Source organism: Acipenser ruthenus, chromosome 1 (assembly GCF_902713425.1).
Source record: "Acipenser ruthenus chromosome 1, fAciRut3.2 maternal haplotype, whole genome shotgun sequence".
Classification (NCBI taxonomy): Eukaryota; Metazoa; Chordata; class Actinopteri; order Acipenseriformes; family Acipenseridae; genus Acipenser; species Acipenser ruthenus.
In genome coordinates this window covers 38,422,126-38,447,844 of record NC_081189.1, presented here as the reverse complement: position 1 = coordinate 38,447,844, position 25,719 = coordinate 38,422,126, and the positions used below count along the sequence as shown (strand labels likewise).

The window sequence follows — 25,719 nt, the reverse complement described above, 5'->3', positions numbered from 1 at the left end:
AGCAACACATTGGTACATATTCATTTTACAGATAACTTTCACATACAAGTGAATACATACAGTATATACACGTTTACAAATTCAATTTTTTGGGGAAGGGGGGTTAACTCTCGTGCCCCAAATTCGAAAAGTCCCATGTTTCCAGTGGTCTCATATCACTTCAGAAGCTAAGATGCAACTAGGATATTATTGGGTACCATTTTGTTACAAATAAATCATATGTTAAGTTTAATCTTGCTGCTAATTTTTCCATTAAGGCACATTTCCTGTAGTCTTTCCTGCCAGAGACTTATTGTGGGAGGTTGGGGTTTTAACCAACATATAGTTATTGTTTTTCAAACAATAGATGCAAAAACTTGGGAAATACATTCTGCTCTGCTCTCCCCCAAGTCCCCGGGGACAACTCCAAAGACCAGATGAAGTAGATTAAAGGGGATAGCAATCTGTAGGATGGCCCCCATTACTTCCCAGACTTCTTTCCAAAATGTTGTTACTTTAGGGCAGTCCCAAAAAATGTGCGTGTGATCCCCTACCATTCCACACTTCCTCCAACATTTATTAGCAGTATCTCTATTGGTGTGTTTTGGATTGCAGGTGTCCTGAAAAATCTCATAATTATTTTCCAATTAAACTCCTTCCATAGTGGGGAGGTTGCTACTTTGTGGATTGATATACATGTATGGTCCCATGATTCATCTGTAATAATTGTTTAATTCTAGTTTCCATTTTCCCTTAATGTCATAGGAGCCACATGTTACAGATTGTTGTAGAATATTGTAAAGATGCAAGATTACTCTTCCAGGTGTATTTCTCAATGACATCAGTTAAGTGCCTCTCTAACAGACTGCAGCATCTTTATTAACTGCCAGTTAAGAAGTGTTGACAAATAATGTCTTGGTTGCAACCCACCCCCACCCCCTGCCATATGAATCTTGAGATTAATTTATCTAACATTTCAAATGTGGCCCGAGGGACCGGAATGGGAAGAGAACGGAACAGAAACAAGAGTCTAGGCAAGATATTCAGACACACAGTTTCTAATCTCCCAAGTAGAGCTAGAGGCAGAAGATTCCATATATCCAAATCATCTTTTAGACCATTTATTCATTTGATCTATATAGGTTTGCCATAATTGGGGTAACAATAATACCAAGATACCTGAAACCCCTCTCCGACCAGGTAAACGTTGCATATTTGTTTAGTTTAGATCCTGCGATCTCCCCAAAACTCACTGAAGCACTGTTTTAACACTGGGGTTGATGTTGTGGATGTATCCAGAACCACGCTTACTCTTTAAGACTCTCATTTCATACAGATTTGTACGTTTCTTCATTTTCTTCTTTTCTGAGCAGTGAGTGTGCATGTTTTTGCAAAAATCATATTAAAGCAAAATTTTATGGAAGTCCCAGGTACTTGTAGTAGAACAAATATTACTTCTACAAATCTTTTAATTTCTGTACTACAAATAAGCAATTGAATAATTAGTTAATTCAGAATGAAACAAGAAAAGTACAAGTGTTTGCTGTTTACACTTTCAAGGTGGGCTAAAGACGTATGATGTTAACACTCCAACAATATTTCCATGGTCAGAAGAATGGCCTCCGATCATAGAGTACAATAGCTGACAGGATTCATTGAGACCAAACTTCAGGGCTCTCAAACTGAAGACACCGCTAGCCTCTTCACCGCTAGATGAAAGCTATTGTTGACTATAAAACCCCTTGCAGTCGACGTTATGAAAAGAGAATGCTGGAGTTAGAGATTGGTAGATTCTATAGTAGTCAAACTTTTAATATTGATAATATTGACAGCAGGTGTATTCTTAGCTGTAGATAATATTAAATGGTGCTGTGTACCTGTACTTCTTTTTATTGATAGTGTTGATAACATATTCTTTTATGACCAAAAGGAACCAGCTAGATAAGCGGTTAGTATTTTCTCACCTTCATATTCACACCCTGTTCGTAAAATTATGCTGTATTATTTGATATTGTTTATTATATGTATTATCAATATTAAATCAAATTTATAATTACAGGCAACACAATCAAATGACAACCTAGAAACCTCTTGTTCAAAGTCATAAACTGAAGCCTATCCAGAAGAATTGACCAACACAACAGATGTCATAGCTGTTGTTCAAACAAAGGTATGTTATTTGTATAACTGAATACTGCTCAGTAAAAGTTAAAAAAAAATCATAATTTATTATACTATAGCACCTTTCATTTAAAGAAATGAAAATTGCACCGTGTCTACCCAGTGTAAATGTAACATTACGTTACCTAGTCTGAATATTCACAGACTAGCCACCCACATGTTACTACCCAGCAACCAATATCTTGATGAAAGATGAGCTGTAGCAGCTCCTGGACATCATGACAAATCTCAGCAGTGCTGACATCAACATAACTGACATTCAGAAATTAAGACTTCTTGGATAGTAGTAACAAAACTAATTAATGTGAAAGACATTAATTAGTGTTAGACACCATTATCCAACTCCGTCATGTTGACAGATTTCTCCAGCGATGGGGACATAAGAGTTTGGACAGGATTTTACAGTTCTATCATACAATGCTGAAGTCAGAAGCCAGTAATTTATTGCACTGGGGGTCTAATAATTCTGATGCAATGAATGAGACAAGTGACAAATGTGACAGGAAAAGGAGTCTTCCTCATGTAGATGAAATGTTTCTAACATTAGTAAAACTGAAACAAGGTTCTGGAAACAGATCTGGCAGAAAGGTGCACGGGGTATACATGGGGCTACATAGCACAAGTGTTGTAAAAATGTTTATTTGTATTTAGGCACGGGGATTGCACAATCACTGTATGCGCAGATAAAGTGTGTATTAGTATGTGGACACGGGGATTGCACAAATTAGGTAACGTGCTGGGATTCAACTGAATGATTAATTACTAATTGAATCCCGGCACAGCTGTAGATGCACCAACACAGTTGCCAAGACCGCTTATAATAAGCGGGGTTGGGCTTGTTTTTTGAGAGTCGCGGGTTGGAATTTGCATAAACACCTAGGGTCTAGTGCACCGTGCAGTGATTTAGTCCGCATCAAGTGGACTAAATGCGGTCTAGAAAATCCTGCAGCTCTGTACTAAATTAGTCCTGATTGCAGCGTACCAAAAAGCTAATCCTGAAAATTGGTTTAGCTGAACTGAACAAGTTAGACCGTAATGAGAACTAACCCTAAGCCATTACAAATGCGGATGGAAATTCACAATTTAAAGTGTAACAACAAACGCAGACATTTAGGTGTACATTGTCATTACTAGCATTTGATTACAAAAATTGAAGATACTGAAAGTAGAGAGTAAACTTTAAAATAGAAAATAACAATACTTGTTTAGGTTTTCGCTGTGTTGTTTAGTGTCTGTTTGTTTTGGCAACGTGCCGTTTTGTTTTGAGCTCTGTTTGTTCCTGTTTTGTGTAAACCTTTTTTAAAGAAACGAGCGCATTCACATCACGCACCGCAGTACTGGCTTTTGTTTTTGGTTATTTCTTCCGTGTTTGACGTCATCCACACAAGTCGTCGTGAGACACTTTATCAAAACCTAGGAAATCCAGTTTAAAAAAAAATAATAATAATCCTGTAATTTTTCTGTAAAATTTGGAATAACTCGGAACACTAGTAACCTTAACTCTCAAAGCAACTTAGACGCTGTATGGAAATATTCTATTGAAGACTTACTTACACTGGGGTGGAGTCGGTGTACGATGTGGGACCGTCTGGGAGGATGGTTTGACTCCTCCCAGCTGGATCTGTTTGGTTAGTGTGAGTGAGGAGTCAATCAGTCTATAACTAGGAGATACAGTGAACAGAGCTGCAAATCCATTTTCATCCCATTGGAATGATCAGACTATGTCTAGTTCAGTAATACCTTTGCTTTTAATATAGGAATTGGGGGGTGGAAATTGATTAAAAACCTTTCAGGAATTACCTAAGCCCCACCATGTGCAAAAAAGGTGAGTAGGTGCGAAAGTGTGTTTGTTTGTAAAGCTGGTATCCTCAGTATCTATCTGGAGGATGTATGTTATGAAACCGCAACAACACGTTGTTATGCATTGCCTATCTGTGCATGCGTTTTTATTTCTATTGAAATATGGTATGTAGCAGTATACTTTAATTAAGTAAATAAGGACTGTCAATCGGGACCTCAAACACCTGTACACGATTGTTTCATTCCCTCAATTTAGAAGCAAATTGGGAGTATATAATCAGATACTGAAAAATACCTCTGGTCGAAATGTTTGTCTTGTAGAACTCTGTTTCTAGGAATAGGCTTTGCAGTTCAAGTTTGTTTTTGATAGTTTCGTTTTAAATGAGAGGTACGTCTACTTTTGTGTCACCTGTAATCTTTGTGAGCCTAGAACAACTGCAGGAATAATGCACACAACTTGTCTTTATGACAAACAAATATTCACTCCACGGTGTAAAAATAAGAAATGGATTAACACAAACAGCTGTCGTGTGGAATGAAACCTTGTTTGGGAGCCATGTATTGCATCTCAGTCCATTAACATCAAATAACTTAATTGCTGCTGAGTTTGCAGATAATGTACACACTTTTATATTGGCAGTGGTATATAAGCTGTAACTAGTATCTTTGTAATTGTTTAAAAATACATTTGTAACAGTCTATTTTTAATGAGAGAAATAGGAATTTAACGTTAACATTCAGAAATTATGTACAACAGCCTTCCCATTTTGTAATAAATACAAAATTTACTACAAATAAACTGTTAATGTAAAAGCAAATTTATGGCATATTGAATGAATTTAATATCTAGTGAAGTAGGTTGTTTATTTTTCATTTTGTATCTTGGATTTTTTTTTTTAACTTAAAATTGAGTAATTTACACTTTTGAATAAAGTTTTGGAAATCCAAAGTCTTTACTCCAAATGGTCAATTTTTCTCAAATTAGGTAACTACACCTTAAGGTTGCAAAACTGGCGCTAATGACGCTTCACAGTGAAGGGATTGTTTCTGTCCCCTTTTAATTACAAGACTTGGGTCTTGTAATTAAAGTATTTGGGAGTCTCTTCAAAAACACGTATTAGCTTTCTGTTCAGCAAAATTATTATAAATAATCTGAACTGTAAATGTTTATCACGTTAACATTTACTTTCCATTTCACCATAATTTTGTGTGCCTATCATGTGAAATATATCGATTTTTGGATTCAGTGGTACAGAGGATAATGTTTAATCTCGAAGCAATTCAACGAGACGCTACTGCTGTTACTAAAATGCAGCCATACCTGATCAGTGTGGAAACCCGCTACATCGAAGTCACGCATGCGTGCGGTTTTCTCCCCAACTTGGAATGCCCAATTATTATTTTTAGCCCAGTTCACAGCTGCAACCACCCAGCGACTCGGGAAACGGAGGATGAAACACGCGTCCTCTGAAACGTGTTACTGCCAATCCGTCATTTTTCGCACAACAAAGCCACCAGCTATATAGTGGCAAAGGGCAACACAGATCTCAGCCACAGGGGTCGCTGGTGCGCGGTGAACCGCGGATGCCCTGCCGACCTAAACCCTCCCTAACCGGGCAGCGCTCAACCTGCGATAGCCAGGCTTTTAGGGCGCATCCAGTAGTACTCCACGCAGAGCGCCTTTACTAGATGTGCCACTCGAGAGCCCCAGGTGGATGATAATTTTGAAACTATAGTCAGACTGTAACCATGCGCTGCTGAACAAAAATAAAATTAAGCATAGTGGTTTAGAGAATACATAATACTATTAAAAAAAAAAAAAGACAATTCATTATTTTCTTTTATGCTCATTTTTATTTTTGCATTTCTGACGCGTCCTGTGTAAACCCTATGACCCTTAGAAATACCCCCGGTTGAAAACCCCTGATGTCAAGGTTAAATATGTACACCTGTCAAAACTGTTTTAAAAGAAGACAATAACAATCTACTCCATGAATTTCAAAACTGTAAGAACATGCTTTGGGCTAAATTCTCAAAATATTTACTCCATTTTCATTAGCACATTTTTTTTCAAAAAGGAGAAACACACCCAATAAAGTTATGAAACCAGATATAAACAACTACTTTTAACTAACAAACTTGTAATTAGTCTTAAGGTGTTTCTTATTCGTTTTATAATTAAGTGTTTTTTTCCCTTGGAGGTAAATTGCGCTAATGATGGTTGAAGTAAATAGCTTTCAGAATCTATCCCTTTCTTTTATACCGGAACTAATGAGTTAAAGAATTTCAGCCAGCATCTGTAAGCAATGTTTCTTTCAGCAAGAATTAAAAAAAAAAAAAAGCTTGTGCTTCAAAGCCATATTTATGAATCATTTAAGTTCTAAAAATGAAAACAAAACTGTAGGCACTTCTAACATGTTCTCAAACATTAGCAGTTTGAATTTATACTTTTACAAAAAAGTTCAAACTTAAATGCTTTGCAGCCCTTCGTGTATAGTCTGGTATTCGTTACTTGCTGCACAAGTTTGACTTAAGCCTAACAGAAGGAGAAATAGGTTCGGCATATTGAGGAAGGGTTTTGCTGTACCACCTAACATAGCCCATGTTGACAATCTGTCAAGAGAACTTTAATGAATATCAAGATGAGTGGAAATATAGTTTACAATGAACAGCTTAAAAGTACTGTTTGTTCACTTGCTGCTAAATGGTAACATACCGAGATAGAATGATGATACACAAAAGCTAAAAGACAGCTGAAAAGTCCCCATTAAATAAGTCAGAAATACACATGTAATAGTTTTATTGTTTAGATGATATTAATGCAGGGACAGCGCTGTGTAGATGATAATGCAGGGACAGCGCTGTGTAGGTGATAATGCAGGGACAGTGCTGTGTAGGTGATATTGATGCAGGGATAATGGCATGTAGATGGTGGAGATCTTGGTACAACTTTTGGGTTCCAGAAAGCTGTTGGTGAATCCGTGCAAGGATTATTAGTGACTTTGTTTTCAAAGAGTCTTATTGTTAAACAGCTTTTTCAACTTGCTTCATGAGGACACTGAGAAGATGAATGGTGGGTATTGCGTCAACTGCAGTCTTTCAGTTCTTATTGGCATCCTCACGTTTACTGACATATCAGAGCAGCAAAGGTCAGCAATCTGCAATACTTCATGATGACTGGATCTGATGAATGGTAAGAAAATGAGGTGTGGTCCTGTGGACGGGTACGTTCTGTAAATGCCAACTGGTCTGTGCACCCTGAATAGCAGCACGAGAGATGGGGTACATTTCCCAGTAACGAATCTGGGTGTTTTGGTGTTAAATCGTGAGGACGTTTGGCGGGAAATCTGGACTGTTCCGATGACATGTAGGGACTGTTGGCATGAAAGTAGGTTAAGTCCACAAACTGTCATGGAATGTTATACTTTCCTGTGTTACAGATAACAGCCTAGCTTGCTGTGTGTGGTACACATAACAAACGATGTACGGTCAGGTGGGTTTGTATGCCTGTAAAGTGAGAGTCTGGAAAACGAAAGGATTAGACTCTTGTCTGATGAAAATGAGAGGGGATAAAAAGTGTATTAAAGCCTAGTTTTGTTTGTTTTAGAATCTTGTTTTGATTATTGAACAGACAACAAGGCCTATCTGCTGTTTTTTAGTTTTGTATTTAAACAATAAAATACTATGCTTTTTTTGCACTGATTTCTTATTAAAATGTATGTATTAAAATAACCACATTCTGGCTATCAATATTATGTCCTTATCACCTTTACTACACTTAATATTTTTGTGTTCATTAGGAGGAAATACATGTACTACTGTAGATGTGGAATGTTGCAAGAAACTTGCTAAGGTTTACCCCACCTAGTTTCATAAGAACCTGCAAATTGTTGGAACTGGAATTTACTAATCTGATACGTAGAAAAGATATAGAGAAATTACAGAAACAACTGTAACAGTTCTGAATCCAGAGGTTTCAATGCAGTGGAACATTTCTACAAACTGAATAAACACACATCAGGGTGAGCATTTATTTTTCCACTTGAAAGAAAAAAAATCACAAACTTTCACACAAATTTACATAAAAACCTGGGGGATTGAGATCCAGGAAGCAATCTTAGCATGCCGATGAATACAACCCTTTGAAATGGTGAAAACATGTTTTCTTGTTTGCTAACAATATGAACACTTTAGTAACTGAGACTTTACAGTTGCTGGGGAACGCCGTGGATTTCAGCTTTACCTATCCCTGATTATCATGGGATTACCCTGAAGAATACATGTTTGATACAATCCAGGGCAATTCCCTGATCAGTCAAATTCTTAATTCTTGCCTGACTGAATGCAGCTTCACATGTTATAGAATAAGCCCTCTGCTGGGAGCACTGAGTTGATCTTCCCACACTTATTAGCAGTATGATAACTTAATGGATTTTTGTTGTGGTTAAATGTTTGATTGGAATTGGCAGTCTAAAAATAAACGTAATCTACTTAGATATTTAGAATGGATTGCCCTACGGGTTCTGCTCTCACTCATCAAAATTACTCCAAGCCTCAGTGATGACCGAAAACGAATCCTCACTACATGAAGTATAAAGTACACTACGTATATATTTAATGGACAGTAAACATTGACATGATATAAAGAGCTTTAGAACATTGTGTTATGGCTATCTGTCCTAGACAACTAAATAGACTTGCAGTCTTTATTTGTAGAGGCATCAAGTAGGAGGCGCACGTCAATGTTTTGCTTCAGGGCTCCTCTGCACATGCAACACAACAAATTGGCCGTGTTAAATCTACTCTGTAGGAGTCAAATCTAATACTTTTCCAGTGTACATATGGCTCCACATTCCACAGTGTAAAAGTTATGCTTTTGAAAAAGTAAAAAAAAAAAAAAAAACACTTTCATAGTGTAAAATATTTAACACTATGGGAGTTAAATTTACGTCTCTTTCCGTGTATAACTAGCACCCCTTTATTGTAAAATTAAGTAAAAAATATAGCGTTGCATGTCCCCAGGTGTTGCTACAATGGTTTACTGTAAATAACGTACCTGTAATTTTTGTCATTAAATGTTTCAAAGATCATTTCAAAATGTCCGCTTAGTGCACTGATAGGGTTAGGATTATTGTCCACATTGTCAAACGGGTAACATGGCAGTAACGATCCATGATGTGGTATGGAACAGAAAAGCCAGAGCGCTTACAGGTTTTTTTTTGTTTGTTTGTTTTGGGTTTTTTTTTTTAAATCGCTCTTCCTGCAGTGATTAGGGGACATATCGCAAACTCCAGTGCACTAGAGCGGACATTTTGAAAAGAGCTTTGAAACAAATGTTAAAGTTATAAGGGTAAAAAGTTGTCAGGATGTTAACCATGAAAAGAAAAATGGGAATTGTAGCAACACGTGGGGACGTGTAACGCTATATTTTTCAGAACCCTGCTACTTCCTCTTTAAAGACTTTGCATACATTTGTCAATACTTATCGGCACTTAATGCAAAGCAAAACATAAAGCACTGTAAACATGTATAACGCTCCAGTAAACTGACTGCATTGACAAAACACATTACCTACAGAGATTTAACAATTTTTTGACACTTAGGATAGTAGATGTTTCAGCAGGCAACGTTTAAGGAGTTTATTCTTTATTTTTATTTTACCGTGGGCTTAAAGAGACTTATTTCAAGATTTTCTAAAGATCATGGTGTCTGTCTGACATACTTCTTGTTCCCTATTGTAAGGATCCTATTCAAAGGTTTAAACATAATCTTCTGAAAACAATAAATGTTCCAGACAACTGGTCTGGTAACTTTAGACAGGCTGTTGTGTTTTCAAGGTGCCTTTGTTTATTTGTTTGTGTTGAAAAATCTGGGTTGTATCGGGTGATGCTGGTTTATACAGGTTTATACAGGTTGGGTAAATGTAAGTGGTTTTTAACTTTAATTACTAATGATATTTACTATACAGTTCTTATTGTTGTTACTGGTTTTTTTTAACTTGGAAGTGGTGTTCAGTACAGTATGGTATTACCACTGCTCGTTTCAAAAACAGGAACTAGTAAACTACCCATTGAAAAGGACAAGGTGTCCCAGTGTCCTTAGTATATATGATTAACTTGTGCTAGTGGAAGAAGATGCTCTTCAGTTCACTATTTATGCTATTTTTAAAACTGTTAAGCGTAATTAGAATTAAGACAATTGCAGACGTTGGTCAATACCTACTTAACTCAGGTTTACATCCGTGATAGCAGCTGCCCTGCTTTTGACCTCTGCTGCTGTATTTCCGAAAGATCATTATCATGCTAGCACTGCTTTATGTTTTTTAATGTTGGGCTAGTTCAGTGGATACGCCATTAAGAACTGTCATGTTACAGGCATAGCCATAAATTGATATTTTCACTGAAGGTGATTTATAGGGAATATTAAGTTATTTAATTGCATTTACATACCTGTAATAAAACTGTCTAGATACTGATTTTTTTTCTGCTGATTTACCTTTTAGGCAAACACACCTGGAAGCCAAATCCGCAACACATGGGCGGTATGAAGACAGATACTCCAAATGTCATTTTTATTCATAGGTTGCCGGTGGTTTACAAAAGACTCACTTGTTTCCTTTAGCGAGGCTTTTAGTAGGTATGTCGTCTCCCTTAGGTGTATTACTAAACTAATGAATGTATTTTTTTTAAAGTACCTTGAGATATCTTGGCATTATCAATTTGACTATGGTAAATGTGCATGATACGTTTTGTCCCATGCTATTGTGCATTTTGCTTTAAGACTTTGCTATGTTTTTACCATGGTATACTGAGGTAAACATTTGTAATGGATAATGCTTTTGTCACATGGCAAGCTTGTGGGACTGGATTGTGTTTATGCATAAATAAGAGGCTATTTGCCCAACATTCTTGTTTCCACCACAAACACTGCAGTCTTCTGAGGCCGTGCTGCATTTACTGTCTGGAGAGCCTTCACCGGACAACAAGAATCAGAATTGTAATGAATTATAATGTCTTTTTCCCAAATTTGTTTTTCAGTAAGCCATCAGTTTTAGAAAAGTCCTTGAAAAGAGCAGAAAGGATGAAGGAGGCTTGTGGAGCGAAATGTGTTCTGTTTCTGCTATTTGTTCAAACTTGGCTTGTTGAAAATGCTGGTAAGTAAAATGTATTTCTTAAATATCATCTACATTTGAGTCTATTGAAATCAAGTTATTTAAAGAAGCTGTAAAAAGTCCAGGTCAGGTATAGAGTAATTTCTGTTATTGTATGAACTACTAGACTTGACAAGAATAAGATAACGCTGAAGAATGATTTGTTATTTATTCAGGTCACACGTCTCCTGGAAAGCCAGTGTTGCTCCGTTGCAGATCACCAGAAAAAGAAACTTTTGCTTGTTGGTGGCAGCCAGGTTCTGATGGAGGGCTTTCTACTAACTACTCTTTGTATTACACCATGGAGGGGTGAGATGATACAGTACATCTCTCTCTTGGCTTGCAGTGGAACCTTTGGTTTCTATTTAGTTAAATGCATAAAATATAGCTACAAAATTTAAGGGAGGGGTTACCTGTCCATGATCTAATGTATAATATCTAGGGCTTTAAAATCATTTTCTCAGAAGTCCAGTGTTGTTTTGCTGTTGGTCTTACTGTTTTACAGACTTTATTGCCACTTTAATTTGGGTAAAGCTCATTTTCTCAGCCACCTGATAATAGAACACCTCTTGACACCTTAAAAATGTTTTATGTGCAGCATACAACCTGAGATGCATAGCATTCTCATCAAGAGATCTATTGCCTGTAACACAGAAGTAAACTTTTAGTAACTGGAAAGTCTGGAAAATAGAATGCTAAATAGCAAAGCATGTGAGATGGTGTAAATATGGTAATGGGTAGAATTATTATTATTATTCATTATTATTTTTTCAAACTGTTTGTTATTGAATGTACATTTTTTTTATTTTATTGTGCAGATCCCGGGAAGATGCAGTCCATGAGTGCCCGGATTACAAGACTGCAGGTCTAAACTCCTGTTATTTCAACAAGACCTACACATCTCTTTGGATAACATACACTATAAGTGTTGTTGCACAGAATGCATTGGGGAACAAGTCTTCAGATCCTATGTTTGTGGACGTAGCATACATAGGTAAGTAAACAATAGACTCTGTGTGGTTTTGCTGGCTACATTTATTTTAAAGTATGCATTCTTACTTAGAATTAGGATATTTCTTGTTTTCAAAAGCCGTCTTTTGACTATTGGCTCCAGTGAGATCTGTCTCACTGTTGCTCTTCAAAAACCTTAATGCTTAGATTTATCCAGAACATTATAACAGAGAAAATAAAAGGACATTTAATCTGCTTTGATATGTATACCCATTATTATAACATGCACATTTTTTACTATTATTATTTATTTCTTAGCAGGCACCCTTATCCAGGGCGGCTTACAATTGTTACAAGATATCACATTATTTTTACATAAAATTACCCATTTATACAGTTTGGTTTTTACTGGAGCAATCTAGGTAAGCAGTGTGGAGGGCAGCAGTGTGGAGTAGTGGTTAGGGCTCTGGACTCTTGACCGGAGGGTTGTGGGTTCAATCCCCAGTGGGGGACACTGCTGTTGTACCCTTGAGCAAGGTACTTTACCTAGATTGCTCCAGTAAAAACCCAACTGTAAAAATGGGTAATTGTATGTAAAATAATGTGATATCTGTATAGTGTGAAATAATGTATAATGTGATATCTTGTAACAATTGTAAGTCGCCCTGGATAAGGGCGTCTGCTAAGAAATAAATAATAATAATAATAATAGGTAAAGTACCTTGCTCAAGGATACAGCAGCAGTGTCCCCCACCTGGGATTGAACCCACGACCCACCGGTCAAGAGTCCAGAGCCCTAACCACTGCTCCACACATGACAGATGCTACCAACTTTTTTAGTTTGTCTCTCTTTTTTGTTCAATAGATTTTAGTCTCTTAATAGCTAAGCCTGTTTGATACATTGGCTCACAAAACTACTATGCTTCAGTACTTTTATCCTTATAAGTTCAAATCCTGGGCAGTGGTCCTAAACTATTATATCATGGGGAAAACGTTTGCAACAGTGAGAGTGGCTCAACTCGACTTTCTCTAGGCATCTCTGGATAACACTATGATCCCATTAGTAGTTTTAAACAGATTTCCCTGTGGTTTACAGTATGACAATGTTTTAACACTCAAGAAAGGTGAAGTATAATAGTACTGTGTTGACAGGCATGGCTATAGCCAGGCACAGTGGCTGCCTCCCCACAAAGCCTCTTGTGAAGTGAATATACTTGTCATTCAGTCCCATAATGACTGACCAGGCCAGTCCTTCCATGTTTTTACAGTTCAGCCGCACAAACCTGAGAACATCTCAGCAGAACTGAGGACCCAGGACCAGAAACCCTATCTGATGGTGAAGTGGGATCCCCCCCACAAGGCCGATACCAAGTCTGGCTGGATCACCCTTCAGTATGAGATCCGTCTGAAGCCAGAGAAAGGAGCCGAATGGGAGGTATGCCATGTCGTGGGTTGCCTGAAGCAGGGAGAGACCATATGGCTGCTCCTAATTCAAGAAGATTCAGATTTATCTTGCTATCACTCCTGTTTTAAGAGTCAGTAACAAGGGATGAGCAATTCAAGCATAGCTGGATTAAAGCATTGACGGTTATTTTGAATTCATTTTCACAAGGCCAAGTTTGTGCTCCTATGCTTTTGTTTGTCGTTATAGTGTGGAATAAGTTATAACACGGTAGGGTCGTGGCTCCCATTTTCTCCATAATGCCATTACAGTAGCCCTTTTATACTTGTTACATAGGGATCAATTTCCTAAACTCATAAAAGGCAACACTATCCACTGTTTACATCAATACAATACACACACAGAGCCCTATTGTCAAGATCTACACTTACACTCTTGTGAAAGTAATGTTTGCCCTGGTTTCAGACTGTTCAGCAGAAATGTTAATCCCAGGAGGGAATATTAATCAGCCCAGCACTTCATTAGCATTTCATTATTATTTTATTATTATTATTATTTATTTCTTAGCAGATGCCCTTATCCAGGGCGACTTACAATTGTTACAAGATATCACATTATACAGATATCACATTATTTTTACATACAATTACCCATTTATACAGTTGGGTTTTTACTGGAGCAATCTAGGTAAAGTACCTTGCTCACGGGTGTCCCCCACTTGGGATTGAACCCACAACCCTCTGGGCAAGAGTGCAGAGCCCTAACCACTACTCCACACTGCTGCCCTGACTCCACACTGCTCCCCAATTTCATAACTGACTGTTTCCTCCAGAAACTATTATGACATTTCAAATGCACTTCCTAATCCGATTTCATCTTGAGGTGGGAGGTTTTGCTGCCAAAATCCTTAAAGTATCCAACATGTAAAATAATCTGTGTTTCGACGGAGATACTTATTTTGTCACATTTGTGATGTTACAAGTGACTTGATTCCTAGCTGTTTTGTTTTGTATGAACAATCAATAAGCTTGTATTTTAAAACGCGTATACCACACCTTCTGGAAAGATTGTTTGAATGTTGCCATAGAACTGCCAAATAATATGCCACTGTATTTTTAGATTGAATCCACCCCTGAGCATGACAAAATAAGAACAGTGTATATATAACATTTGGAAATGTAGGGTCTGATACTGTGGGTTTTCTGTTTCTCTAATGTCTAAAACAGTGCTGGTCTATGAAAGAAGGGTGACGGTAATGGAAACAGATACTGGATGGTGACTGATAATCTTGGAGGCTCTTACCACTGAAATTAATCAATGAATACTAATACTGTCTTCATAACTTGTTTTTGAGGGGTTTGTGCACAAGTGGAGTAATGCAACTGCAGAACATATTTTGCCTCAATGCTGCTTAAACATAGATGTTTAAAAAACAGTGCAGTCTTGGTCATTCAGGTTTAAATGATTTACCTTTTAATGAGATTTCCTGCTTTTATTTTAAACTAAATATTCAGGTATTCAGACCTACAGTAATTGGCAAGGTCAAATGTTTTAAAGGATAATGTGGAGCATATGAATCTACATTGTTTGCCAGTAAAACAGTAATAGATCTGTCTGTGACCGGTAGTAAGCAGCATGCCACTAACCCTCACATTGTTTTGTCTTCAGTCCCACTATGCTGGCCAGCAAAAGCAGTTCAATGTGTTTAGTTTACATCCCGGGGAAGTGTACCTGGTGCAGGTTCGCTGCAAACCGGATCACGGATTCTGGAGTGAATGGAGCTCCACTGCTTACATAGAAATACCTGACTGTGAGTCCACAACCTATTTATTTTAATTACAAACAACATCAAATACTGTAGTCTAGCATTTTGATGAGCTTATGAAATAGATTAGTTTCTGCCATTCACATGCGTCTGGTGCATCACATGTGCCAAGTGCGTCAAATGCCGAATCTCATTTTCGAGCACCAGGCCCCACCTAAGGTTTTTGCATGGAGTTAATGCTTGGTCCTTAGTTCATGCTAGTCACTGTGTTATTTAGCAGGCATTATTAGGTTACTTAACATTATCACTGGTACCCTTATCATTGTGAATGTATTTTTGTTCTCAAATATAACAATTCAGATTTAGCAAGTTTAACATGCTGCTTCCTGGTACCTTAAGCTAGCCTCACTCAGGGTGCCAGTGCTGCTGCTGATGCTAAAGCTGATGTAAAAACCTCTGTACTTAGATAGAGTATGACTATTTGGACCTACTGTGCCACTAGGTCATTTGACATTCATCAATTCTATACACGTCAGGCTGTCCTTATCTAATTTCCAGTAACAACTGAATTGTGCTGAAATATTACATTATTCTACAAGTTTCAAAGTTCTATAAAACATGGGGGCTGATACACTAAATAAAATGAAACATTTGTGTTGGTTCAGTTAAATGTGTATCAAGTAACATTGGAGTTCTGAAGCAGGCATTTTACTGTGCATGATCTGTCTTAAATTCATACTGAATCTTATTACTGCACCTCTATTTCAGTTTCATCAACCGGTTTATGATATTTATGATTCATTCATGGAGACAGCGTTTGGGTGTAATTAAAATACCTCCCTTATATAATGTTTAATTTACCCATCTATTTATCGTTGGTTCACATGCAACTGCCTGGTAATTAAACCCAGTGGCTACCTACTGTATCAAATCCCAAGGGATGGAAGCGTTGTATGCAAGTCTGTGCGCGTGTATGTAAAGTTGGTCTACTGATGACTATGTCTTGGATTTGTATTATTGCAGGGTACATTTTTTAATAAAACAAATCACTATACCTGTATATCAGTTAACTTTCAGATTCAAAATGGATGAGCCGCCCCTCTCTAGTATAACTCTTTATGAACATAACCCCCCCTTAATTCAAAGCTATATTATTATCATGCTAAAATAATTTGAACTAGAAGGTTATTTATTTTCTAAAAATCATGCTGTGGATAAAACTTCAGATATTAAAATAAATTATCTTTTTTTCCAGATTTCAGACCAAGAGACACTTCAGTATGGATTTTGATTGCTGTCCTCCTGTCTGTGTGTATTTTTCTGATCCTAGCTTGGACCGTTGCTATAAAGTGGAACAGGTAATATGATATTCATGAGTTTCATATACCCATTTCATGGCATGTAGAACACAGAACTGCATTTCATTTCAAGAAAAGTGACCCCCTGCCATTATGATAGTGATCATTCTGAATGGTTCAGCGTTCTGTTGCTCTAATATTGATATTTGTATAAGTTTCTATATTTAGCTGCCCAACATCATACTTCTTGTTTTGCTATATATAATTTCTTTGCTTCCTGGTTTTGAGAAATGATGTCATATGTGACCTTGACCTCCTACTTCTATACAGTACCATAAAGAGGGTAGATTGGAGGTGGAGCAGGTTTGAAAGGTAACAGTATCACTGATACAGTCGGTGCCGCCTAATCGTAATGGGAGACGGTTCTTCCCAATGCTATTTATCTTGTTTAATTGAGACGTCACTTTGTTTAATTGGGATACAATATTACGATTAATTTTGTTTAGGAATAAAAAATAAAAAAAACATTGACTCGTATTTTAAATTATGTATTTAACATTTAATCATAATGGGATTTCATTCTTTTTCTTTTAAGAAACAAAAAAGTGTGACCTAAAGTCGTCTCTTCTGCCTCTCGTTTAATTGGGACCGCTGCTTATTCGGGATATTTTTCCTTCTCCAGAGGCGTCCCAATAAAGTGGCGCTGATTGTATTGTGGTTATATGTACTTCAAGGGACTGCTTTTAAGTTTACATAATAAACGCAAAAACATTACAATGTTAAATAAGAGTTTGTTTTTCCCAAAGGAAATCTATCTTATAATTGGATAAACTAATTAAATGCATGCAAAAATCTTACTGAATACCATAGATATGCAAAATAAAAATGGCTGGATTCTTCACTAGCCTTTTGGGTCTTTTAACCTCTGGGTTCTGTGTTTTGAATCTGGTTTGTGAGGGACAGTCCCAGCTCGCCCCTCAATGACCATTAACCCACCTCACAAAACCACCAAACAATATGGTACAATTGCCACCCTTTGCTTAAATGTTACCCAGAAGTGAATGGCAAGGGGCTGTTCAGGTCAGGTTTTAGGTGTACTGGCAGAGCTGCATCATGTTTAAGCCAGTCCTCTCCAGATCACTAAATTCATACGAATAAAAAAGTTATACAAAATATATAACTATTATATATAATTGTATGCCCTATATATCAAATTAATATTATTAAATATGCATATATATATATATATATATATATATATATATATATATATATATATACACACACACACACAGTGCCTTGCATAAGTATTCACCCCCCTTGGACTTTTCCACATTTTGTACAACCTGGAATTAAAATGGATTTAATTGGGATTTTTACCATTTGATTTACACAACATACTTATCACTTTGAAGGTGCAAAATATTTTTTATTGTGACACAAAAGTTAATTAAACAAAAAAAAAGACGTTTGTTGGTTGCATAAGTATTCACCCCCCTGAGTCAATACTTGGTAGAAGCACCTTTGGCAGCAATTACAGCTGTGAGTCTTTTTGGGTAAGTCTCTACCAGCTTTGCACATCTGGATCCTGCAGTTTTTGCCCATTCTTGGCAAAATTGCTCAAGCTCTGTCAAGTTGGATGGGGACCGTTGGTGAACAGCAATTTTCAAGTCTTGCCACAGATTCTCAATCGGATTGAGGTCTGGGCTTTGACTGGGCCATTCTAAGACATTCAAGTTCTTGTTTTTAAACCACTCCAGTGTAGCTTTGGCTGTGTGTTTAGGGTCAATGTCCTACTGGAAGGTGAACCTCCACCCCAGTCCCAGGTCTCTTGCAGACTGAAACAGGTTTTCCTCTAGAATTTCCCTGTATTTGGCTCCATGCATCTTGCCCTCAATCCTGACCAGTTTCCCAGTCCCTGCCGATGAAAAGCATTCCCATAACATGATGCTGCCACCACCATGCTTCACCGTGGGGATGGTGTTCTCAGGGTGATGAGCAGTGTTGGCTTTGCACCACACATAGCGTTTTGCGCTAAGGCCAAAAAGTTCAATTTTGGTCTCATCAGACCAGAGAACCTTTTTCCACATGTTTGCTGTATCTCCCACATGCCTTTTGGCAAAATCCAAATGGGATTTGATATGGGTTTTTTTCAGCAATGGCTTTCTTCTCGCCACTCTTCCATAAAGCCCAGCTTTGTGGAGCGTCCGGGTTATAGTTGTCCCATGGACGGTTTCTCCCATTTCAGCTGTGGATCTCTCCAGCTCCTTCAGAGTTACCATTGGCCTCTTGCTTGCTTCTCTGACTAATGCACTCCTTACCTGGTCACTGAGTTTTGGTGGACGGCCTTCTCTAGGCAGAGTCGCGGTTGTGCCATATTCTTTCAATTTTTTTAATAATGGATTTAACGGTGCTCCAGGGGATGTTCAAAGTTCGGGATATTTTTTTTTATAACCCAACCCTGATTGGTGCTTCTCCAGAACTTTATCCCGGACTTGTTTTGATAGCTCCTTGGTCTTCATGATGCTGTTTGTTTAGATATGCTCTCTAACAAACTCTGGGGCCTTCCAGAAATAGGTGTATTTAATCTGAGATCATGTGACACTTTAATTGCACACAGGTGGACTCCATTCAACTAATTATGTGACTTCTGAAGGCAATTGGTTGCACCAGAGCTTATTTAGGGGTGTCACAGCAAAGGGGGTGAATACTTATGCAATCAAGACTTTTCAGTTTTTTATTTGTAAATAATTTTGAAGAATATGTAGATTTTTTTCCCCACTTTGACATTATGGACTATTTTGTGTAGATCAGTGACAAAAAATCCTAATTAAATCCATTTTAATTCCAGGTTGTAACACTACAAAATGAGGAAAAGTCCAAAGGGGGTGAATACTTATGCAAGGCACTGTGTGTATCTAATATATATATATATATATATATATATATATATATATATATATATATATATATATTATTTTTTTAAATGCATATGCATGAGTGTAGAACGTCAGACCTTTTTTAATAGCATCTTTGAGATTTTCATTTTTTTAAATGAATACTCAGAATGATGTTTGTATCTTAACAAATGCTATTTCTGCACCAAAAGAGGTCCTCAATAGGGTCCCCAGCACTGTAGCTCATCTTGTAAAAGCAATTCTGACTGGAGTGCAGAGCGAGACATGCAAATGTGGTGCAAATGACACCAAGTTGCAGATCTTGGCTGGGATCCCACAGGGAGCACTGCCTTGGCCTTTGTGCTCGCAGTGTTAGAGAGGAAAGTCGGCAGGGTACAGTTCACCATGAATGATAACTGCTGCATTATTCTTAACTACTCTATGTAGACTGTTTTAGCTAATGACTACTACTGGTGAGTTTAACCTGTGAGGCAAGAGTGAAACAGCTGGTGAACTTAAAACACATCTTTCTGCTTTATGCATGACAGCACTGTAGTTTAAATCCTCTGCAGGGCGAAGGCTTCAAGGACATCTGAGTAGCATTGTAATAGTATTATACATAGACGGTTATGTTTTCCTAATATTTTATGAAGAACTCTTTACACAGATAATCCACCGCATATTTCTACAATGTATACATGTATAAACATACTCTTGTAGTGTGTAGGCAATATATGGGGTGGATAAATAGCTAAATGAAGTAAATGTTACACAAGCATTTTTTGTTGGACTTGATAGTTAATTACAAATTACTCTTGGTGAGATGTCATATATGCAGTCCAATCCCTATACTATTTTTTGCTGATGCAATGTCTAATATTTCTGTTTCATTTTAGGATAAAGAGTTATCTATTACCACCAGTCCCTGGGCCAAAGATTATAGGGTTCGATACCCAGCTGCTGAAAGTAAGTTTATGAATTGTCCTTCAATTAAACTTTTTACATTTTGAATAAATGTAAAAAAAATGATGTGCCACCATGAAACAAAATAACAATGCATACATTTAACACAACCCTTTTATAATAAGTGTCAGTAATACTAAGATAGTGGCTTCTTATAACGTAAACATTAATTCATGAGACAATGCAAACATATTTGTTTTGATGACACTTTTAAAGGTTAGTGTTTACTTTATACAATGTACTAGTATATTTAACTGTATACTAAAATCTGATTCATTGGTGAGATTTTACTACATTTTTCCATAGCTTAGTCTGTGCAATGTATAAAATCAGAAACCAGGCATTTTCTATGATCAGTCACAAGTAAACTTCCTCCTGCTTTGGAACCTTTATGTCCCTCATAAAAAAACTCCCGTGGTATATTTGCACATTAATCATGCAGTTTCCCATGCTATTTATACATTGTGTCTGAGATTGAACTCATTGTAAACCTCAAGAAGCTGAGTTGACATTAAAAATTGAGGAAACTCATTGTATCAAAAAATTAAGTTAGGTGAACATGTCCAAAGTAATATCACCAGTCAAATTTGAGGTCATACAACTTGGATAATTAGAGATCCAGTAAGATGGACACGTTACTTGAAATAGAACCTTTTAAAGTTCATGTTTTGAGCATTCAAACTCACATTGAATAAGTACAAATACAAAAACACTAAACAAAGAATGTTTACCAAACCTGGATGTATTGAGAAACTGTTGCTAATGTAGTACTTGATCTTTAACTAAAAAAATTAAATAAATAAGTTGAATGAACTCAGTTTGACCCTATTGGGGTTCATGGTACACAGAGTATTTACCTGCGGTTTATCATTCTTTACCAGAGTTACTATGTTTTAACCATGCTACAGTATGTCACAGTAAATATATTTTAGTTTTAATGTTTGTTTGCCTCTAAAAAACGTTTTGTTTTTTTTTTTAAATCTACATTTAAATAAGAGTGAGTTATATACAGCTGGTTTCACAGACTAGGATTAGCACTAATCTTGAATTACTTTATTCAAAGTAACATTAGGTAGTCTAAAATTATTCATTTGTATGGTTTGTAAAGTTTATCTTGGTATAATCAGGAGATATTAACATTTTGTTTTACCTGATTAAAAATGTACTTGCCAATTAAGAAAATACACATTTTCAGATAATAACAAATGCTGAAATGTTAAAACTGGTCAATGAAATACTTTCTCAAACAAATGTACCATTTTGTGATTTTTTGTAGTATAATTTCTAACTGTAAAGTGTGAGTTTTGCTAATTCGTGTTTCTTTTGAATTTATTTTTAGAGTGGAAAATCCGAAGACCTGTTAAATGCTTTAGGCTGCCAAGGTTTCCCTCCAACGTCAGACTGTGAAGACCTGATGGTTGAGTTTCTAGAAGTAGATGACAGTGATGAGCAGAAACTGGTGATGAATGAAGGAGAGGATGATCTGGAAGGAAGAGTGAAATCCAGTGGCAATGATGTAGATAAAGACTCAGGACGAGGGAGCTGTGACAGTCACACTCTCCTCCTTGAGGTGTCTAATTCCAGCACGAAAACTTATGCACAGGTTGGAGGCAACTCCAACAACAAGGGAAGTGTCAAGCTTTCTAGGAAAAGTAGCACCAATGGAAAACTGCTCAGTTTTGAGACGGCAGGCGAAAAAACAAACACTTGGCCAACAGCCAACTCACCTTTTCTCCTGGCTCGGCAATCATCCTGCTACAACATATCTAAAATCCACAGAGAGGCAAGCTCTTTAGGGAACAAAGCTGACATGCATGGAAACACAAGCTCCACTCAAAGCAAATCTAAGGAATGCAGGGAGTTGCACTCCACAGTTTCAGGAGACCAAGAGACATGGTTTGCCGACGAGAAGCACGCCCCTTTACTGCCCTTCAAATCAGTGGAGTACGTTGAGGTCCAAAAACTTAACCAGCAGAGCATGCTGATACTAAAGCCAAAAACTGAAGGACACAAGAGTGTACCCCCAGAATTCATAGGGCAGGAATACACAAAAGTGAGTGGAGTCGTCAGTGACAGGGTTCTGCTGTTGCTAAGGGATACAGGAGCCCAGGGTTCAAGCAACACCCAGGAAGGGGAAAACCAAGCAGTACACCCCAGTCTTCAATGTCAGGTTGGGAAAATGGTGGGCACTTTCCCTGCTTCTCCAGCACCAGAGGGCATGCAGTTGGCAGCATCTGGCTATGTAGACACAGCTGCTCTCCTGCAGTCATTTTAAATAACTTTTCACTTTAAGGTTACTCCACCAGTACCCAGTACTGTTCTTCTGAAGAAATGTTCTGAAAAACTCAAGAAAAGAACTTGTCTGAAAGAAAGGGAAATACTGTAGCACTTTTAAAAAGAGATTGGAAAAAGTTAATTAAGTAGAGAAGCAATGCTGTAAAGCCAAATGTTTTGACACATTTTCCAAATCTTATTTTGTAATTGAAAACTGTTAATTTAATGTATATAAAATTATTTACATTTACTCCACACAACTTTTCTGAATATTTTTGAATTTGTTTCTATTGAAAGAACACTTGTGCAGAGAAGATGGGATTTATTTCCTGTATGGTGTCTGTCCAGTTTGTTTTATATACACTATCTCACCCTCACATCGATGACGCAAAGAGCACTTTGCTGAGCTTGCAAGTTTCAAGGATGTGCAAAAACAGAAGACAAGAATTAGAAACCAAATAACATGAATGACACATGAGTTTAATAATTATTGAATTTTATATACCCTTTCCATTCTGCCTTTTAAGAATGATAATTTTGGGACCATGAAACATACAAGCTGCTGTTGACATCAAATGCGTTCTTGCATAGTCAGGAGAGATACATTTGTAATATCTGTGTATTCCAACCCTTTAGTTTACCACAGTATTTTTGCACTATATTTCTTCAGTTTTACCATGCTTTTCCCATGGTTATACTATGCATTTACCATAGTTTAATGAAATGAAATAGTAAACTGTCTTAAGTTCTTTTTATGAAGAAGCTGTTTAGCCAACACCATCTTGGAACCATTTAATACCTTGGCAGGTATAATGTCTTCATGTGGTTGTAGAAGTGTATATATATGAGAACAAGTGTATCGCTTTACAAAAATGTATCTATAATATACAAAAAGATATGTGTAGTTTATATATTAGATAGATATATCTACACACACACACATGTTGTGTTTTGTTGGTGATGTGGTATGGTTTTCATACACAATGTAGCTTTATTTGTATAATATATGTTCTAGTGTTTGTGATGGGACATTCATCTAGCATTGACGTTTGGTAATTCATGGATCACAGCTTTCTGAGTGTTTTCAATGTACAGTAGATGTAATTACTTTCACAATACTACAGCTCATATTTTGTATCCAATGATATTGGAGGAACAGACCCAAAATCACTAAAATATTGCAAAAATCAAAAATAAATAAATAAGGAAATGTAAAACTAATCAAATCAGCACAAAATCTACTTTCTTGTATAGTAATTTATAAAAATGACCATTGTGTTCAGTTATTGTGCCATGGAAAATGAACCATTATTCAACTTTCTTATAGTTCATATAGTATAGAATTACACTGCATGTCCTTTACAGTAAAATTGGGAAAGATTACCGGTAACAATAAAGCTAATCACAATAAAACAATTACATAAAACTTTGCCATTCTTTTAAAAAATATTTTCTGTTCAATAGATTTGTTCCTATTTTTATATAGTACTTCTCAGAAATCAGCCAATCGCGGAAATGTTTGACACAATTCCAGTACAGTACATCTTATCCAGTGTACGGATGTCATTCCCTGCATGGAATTCCACACCTAATTCCAATGTTCAAAAAAAAAAAAACCAAACAAACACACATATACCATACCTGGTACATTTTGTAAAATGGATCATCCTATACATGAAATGTGTGTGTGTGGAGAGAGTAGTGGTTAGGGCTCTGGACTCTTGACGGGAGGGTCATGGGTCCAGTCCCCGGTGAAGGACACTGCTGTTGTACCCTTGAGCAAGGTACTTTACCTAGATTGCTCCAGTAAAAACTCAGCTGTATAAATGGGTAATTGTATGTAAAAATAATGTGATATCGTGTAACAATTGTAAGTCGCCCTGGATAAGTCTGCTAATAAATAAATAATTATATATATATATATATATATATGGATGCATGAATGAATGAATGAGAATTCTGTCAGGATGTTTATTTTTGGCTTTCTAAAAATGATTAGAAAAATATTTCATGTAAAATGAAAATGTATAAATGACATGTCACTTGGCATTGTTTATTGTAAGATTTTTGTTTCAGAGTAAAGTGTATCTGAAAGAATACATTATACATCTTTAGTAGATATCAGACTTCCCAAAATCCCAATTAAGATATATATTGCAACTAGTTATTGTCGGCATTGTTGGTCACATGCAGTAACTCAAGCTAGACATGGTTTAGAAAATATCAAATGAGTGCATTGGTTAAATACACATTTGTTGGTGAATGGGGGAAGGTGGGGTAAAAAAGTTAGTGTTAAATTACTAGATATTAGGTTGTATGTCTTCAGCAGTATTATATGTTGATGTAACATAAAGAAGATACTGGTACATTTTTAAGCAAATGTGTCATCTTGACAGAATATTTATAAGACACAATTTAACAAATTAAAATTAGTATACATTATAGCTTTATACTATTTCTTAACCAAATAATGATTGTTGTGACAGTTGTCTTAGATTGTTCAAATCAGATCTGCTCTGCTAAATTCTAAAGCAGGGGTGCTGCGGTGCATCAAGTTCTACAAAACCAAAAACATGTACATTTTATGCTAATAATAATTTGGAATACGCTTTAACAGAAAGTACCCACTAAAATGGAGGAATTGAGAGCTGTTTAAGTTAGTCAGATCTGAAGAACACCCTATCTCTGGACCACTATTTGATAGGTTTAGAATTTAAGAGACCTTTCTCAGGAAGCATCTAAGGAGGAAGATTAAACTTCCAGCTTACACTGTATTTCATATGACCATTTCCTATCATGGCTATTTTACTATGTGTATATGGGGTGGAAAATATGGACACAGCTGCTAATATAGGTAGAACCATGGTTTATTTCAATATCACATTCAAAATAGTTATCCACAGCTTCATGGATTAAGCAGTTTTTGGTGACTGGGGACATCATGGGCAGCAGTATGTAGTAGAGGTTAGGGCTCTGGACTCTTGACCGGAGGGTTGTGGGTTCAATCCCAGGTAGGGGGGAATTAATCTTCGCTGGGGATAATAATTGAAGGTCAAACA

The 25,719-nt window shown here is 36.7% G+C and overlaps 1 protein-coding gene across 2 annotated transcripts; it reads left to right on the top strand.

Annotated features, from left to right (window-relative positions):
- Nucleotides 1-3,543: 3,543 nt before the first annotated feature.
- On the top strand, nucleotides 3,544-24,285 carry LOC117421438 (prolactin receptor-like). Of its 2 annotated transcripts, XM_034035882.3 has the most exons (10): nucleotides 3,544-3,985; nucleotides 10,463-10,596; nucleotides 10,998-11,113; nucleotides 11,287-11,419; nucleotides 11,929-12,104; nucleotides 13,330-13,496; nucleotides 15,132-15,273; nucleotides 16,484-16,586; nucleotides 20,320-20,389; nucleotides 21,726-24,285. In XM_034035882.3, exons 2-10 carry the CDS (start codon nucleotides 10,523-10,525, stop codon nucleotides 22,659-22,661), a joined length of 1,917 nt encoding a protein of 638 aa, XP_033891773.3. In that variant the 5' UTR covers nucleotides 3,544-3,985; nucleotides 10,463-10,522; the 3' UTR covers nucleotides 22,662-24,285. The 2 variants fall into 2 exon arrangements, with proteins under 2 accessions (XP_033891773.3, XP_033891775.3); XM_034035884.3 differs by lacking the exon at nucleotides 10,463-10,596.
- The last annotated feature ends 1,434 nt before the right edge of the window (nucleotides 24,286-25,719 follow it).

Bases quoted from the DNA above. Each gene is read 5' to 3' on its own strand.
- LOC117421438 (XM_034035882.3), top strand. From the start codon at position 10,523: ATGTCATTTTTATTCATAGGTTGCCGGTGGTTTACAAAAGACTCACTT. The intron at 11,420-11,928 runs GTGAGATGATAC...TTTATTGTGCAG, and splicing joins TTGTATTACACCATGGAGGG to ATCCCGGGAAGATGCAGTCC. The intron at 13,497-15,131 runs GTATGCCATGTC...TTTTGTCTTCAG, and splicing joins AGAAAGGAGCCGAATGGGAG to TCCCACTATGCTGGCCAGCA.